The following is a 3,546-nucleotide window of genomic DNA, read 5'->3' as shown; positions in this document are numbered from 1 at the left end:
TTTTTTTTTTCAAGAGCACAAATCCACATTGATTTATTGACATTTCATTAGTTTAAATCCTTGAGGGGTACACCATTACTCAGATTCTGTGTCCAATAGCCTAAGCAGGAAGACTGCTTCAGAATTTGGCACGCATCATGCCACTGTTTCCGTGGGCCCAAGTTACCTTTTCCTAGATTACTCTGGCTTTGTTTGGTTTTCCGCCAGGAGTCACTATGTTGTTCTTTGCTTTGTATACATGAGCATATCTCTTGCCCAAATAGAATCCTGTTTCATCTCAGGCATAAACACCTTCAATTTTAAGAAGAGCTATGTGCTCACTTTGGTTCCAGACTCCGCTTACAGCCAGCAAAAATGGCCTTGGACCACAGCCTTCCACACACATGTCCTTTCAGAAGTCCTGTTCCCAGCAAGCCTCCACAGGAGCCAAGATGGTAGGAAGAGCTCAGGTTGCACTTTGACCTACTTCCTTGTAACCAAAAATCACAGACACTATTTGCATCCCCATTGATTTTAGATAGGATTTCTAAAATCAGAATCATAAGGCTTTTGCTTAAGAGTTGCTTTAGATGTTTTTCAGATCTTGAATTCCAGCAAAACTGACGCTGTCAACCAGTTTGAAGACTCCTTCCCCCAACAGAGGAATAGAATCAGCATGAGAAGTTTCCTCATCTCCCTGTCCCATAACTTCACCCTGCACTCTTCCATCAACCGAGGATCTCCACACTTCAGCAAAAACACTAGGTCCAAACTCCTGAAAGAGATGGATTCGAGGTTTCCTCTGTTTTCCCATCTCCTTGTTCAGCGGCCCTGCAACTGAAACTCTGCTGCAACCCAGTGTCTCGGTGTATTGACTTACTGAGCACACTGAGCAACAGACCTATTACAGTTACACAAAGAGATGTCAGAAGAGAAATGGTGTTTGATCTGAATGGAAGACACATAAAGGGAAGTTAAGTCCAATTATGGATGCCAGGCTGCGACTTCTGTGCTAAATTTTTTTGGAAGTTAATGGGGAACTACTGAAAACGTCTATGTAGGTCAAGTCAAACAATCCAAGCTGTAGTAGAAAAGTAGTGTTGGGGCTGAGACTCAGGAAATTTGAGGTTTTAGGCCATTTGGAAGCAGTAACTATGTGACTTTGGAGAAGTCACTCATTATCTGGCCCTTATTTAAGATTAGGATAAACAAGAGGAGTTTGGCAACCAGTATAGTTAGTTAGGCGCCAGGCACCCAAGTATTCACATGCATTTTCTTTTAATTCGCTCTAAAGCCAGGCGAGGTAGGTATTATTACTACTTCCGCTTCAAAAAAGCAAGGCAGGGAGCGGTTCCGTCTTTTGCACGTTAAACAGGAGAAAAGAGGACCCCTAGCGAGGTTTGAGTTAGAAGACTTCAAAGGATTCTTGTTGCTTTAGGAGTCTACAACGGCTCCAGCAGCGGCTGAGCGGGAAAAAGCTGGAAGTGACCAGCAAAAACAGAAAACTTAAAATCATGCAAAGAAAAAGCACATTCACTGCGGTCTAAGATATCACAGAAAGTTCGCAAGTCCTTTGGGCCACCGACTCGCTGAGTGACCTTGAGCAAGTCTCGTCTCTCCTGAGTATCAGGTTCCTGCTCGAAGGTCTGAGAGACTCGCTGGCCTGAGGCGACATCTTTTCGGACTCCTCCACCCAGCCCGGAACCCTCGGCGCCCTCTCTCCCGGGGAACCCTGGGCGCAGCCACGACAGCGTCTCCCAGCGGCGCCCGTCTGCCCTGCTGGCCCAGAGGCCTCGCAGCCCGCGGGTCGCTGGGCCTCTTACCCGGGCGTGCACAGTCCCCATGGTTCCCTCTCCAGCCGCCGCCTCTCAGAGCTGCCCGGGCGTGACCGACCGTCTGCTGCTGAGGGCAGAAGGCGGGTCCGCGGTGGCGGAGCTGCAGGTCAAGGTAACTCCCACAAGACCCCGGACGCGGAGCACTGGGGGCGGCCATGATGTCCCGCCTTCTCCCCGCCCCCTAGCTCGTGGTTCCTTCGCTCATTGGTCCTTATGAGCCTGTGACCCGGATGTTCACACGGACGCGGAGGACGTCTTGACTGCGCAAGCGAAGAGCGTTCACTGACATCCGCGAAGCTACTGTGGCTTGGACTGTACGGGAAGGGCGCGTGGAGGGTGCGTGGAGGGTTCGGGGAGGACGCGTGGAGGGCGCGGTGAAGTTGGGTCTGCGAGAGGGTCCGCTGGGAGTCTGGCGTCTGGCGCTGGCGCCTGAAAGAGATCAGGCCAGCTGTTGGGTGTCACGCGAGTCCTGCTGCTCTTAGCCCTCCTGGCACCCCGACCCCGAGGGTGCTGTGCTTGTCCCCACGCGCCGGTGAAGCCGCGAGGCTTAGCGGGGAGACCCCCGGTCCGGCCACCCCCGGCCTGCGGTAGTCGTGTCTCACCGGCATCTGCTACACAAACCCGGATTGGTTCCCTGGCTCCTTTCCTTCAAGTCATTGGAACCGCCACTCAGAATTGTCAAAATGAAGACGATGGTCATGTTTCCTTCTCGGGGTTCCTTAAAAGGGCCTACTGTGAGAGACGGAAAGCAAAGCTCCCGGCACAGCGTCGGGCACACGGTGGGCACTAGATAAAGACCGTTATTCATTCACCTGCAGCCAGTAATTATGGGCGAGGGTCCTCTAGGTGCTTACATGATAACCAGTCATATCGGTGAAGAAGATGGCCATGGGCTTAGGTTTTGGTGGCAAAACAGCTCCCCTGCACCCCCAAAAAAAAGAGAATAGAGAAAAGAAAAAGGTATAATAAATATCAGCCACGCGTTGTGGTAAGTATATTGAAAGAAACAAATAGAATAGGAAAAGAGGAAGCTTCAGGTTCATGTCATGTTGCCACTCCCTCCTGATAACAGAAGCATCTTTTCTTCTCTCCCCTTACTCCCTCCCAGAAACCCTGACACCCTTTCCATTTAAATAGCAGCACCCTAGGCCTCCAACATCCCTGAGATAAATATTCGAGTCCACATGCCCCTTCTTGCCTGGAAAGAGACAGAACCTAGCACCAGCCAGGCCCCTGCCCTTCCCTCATTCTGCCAGTTTCCTGAGCCTCAATTTCCTTATCTGTAAAATGGGAATGATAGCCTAAGGCATAAGGTCCGAGGACCTCATGAGATCAAATGTGGGGCCTGGCACACTGTAAACATCGAATCAACCAGATTTTCTTTGCCCAAACAACTCTCTTTTCTTACACTTTCTTCCTCGTTATTCTTCTGAGTATGCCACTTGTAAAGCATAAGCCATGAAGTTGCCCTACAGAGTGCAAGATAGTTGCAGTATTTGAGAGCCTATTGTGTGTGAGGCCCTGGAGGATGGCAGAGGGCACAGGAGGAAAACAAAGTCACATGCTTTACCCTCAAACAAAGGGCTGTCTGTCATAGTTACAATGTATATATTAAAGGCTGCCTGTGATAGTTACAATGTATATATTAAAGGCTATCTGTGATAGTTACAATGTATATATTAAAGGCTACCTGTGATAATTACAATGTAGACGTTAAAGGCTACCTGTGATA

At 49.6% G+C, this 3,546-nt stretch overlaps 1 protein-coding gene across 1 annotated transcript in view; it reads right to left on the bottom strand.

Annotated features, from left to right (window-relative positions):
* Positions 1-2,020, bottom strand: part of SAMM50 (SAMM50 sorting and assembly machinery component) — a 43,528-nt gene extending 41,508 nt beyond the window's left edge. Inside the window, exon 1 of the mRNA XM_026447971.1 lies at positions 1,803-2,020. Coding sequence (XP_026303756.1) covers positions 1,803-1,823 — 21 coding nt within the window. The 5' untranslated portion in view covers positions 1,824-2,020. The remainder of the gene's footprint in view (positions 1-1,802) is intronic.
* Between the last annotated feature and the right edge of the window lie 1,526 nt (positions 2,021-3,546).

Source organism: Piliocolobus tephrosceles, chromosome 19, assembly GCF_002776525.5.
Source record: "Piliocolobus tephrosceles isolate RC106 chromosome 19, ASM277652v3, whole genome shotgun sequence".
NCBI lineage: Eukaryota > Metazoa > Chordata > Mammalia > Primates > Cercopithecidae > Piliocolobus > Piliocolobus tephrosceles.
This window is presented reverse-complemented; position numbering and strand designations above follow the sequence as displayed.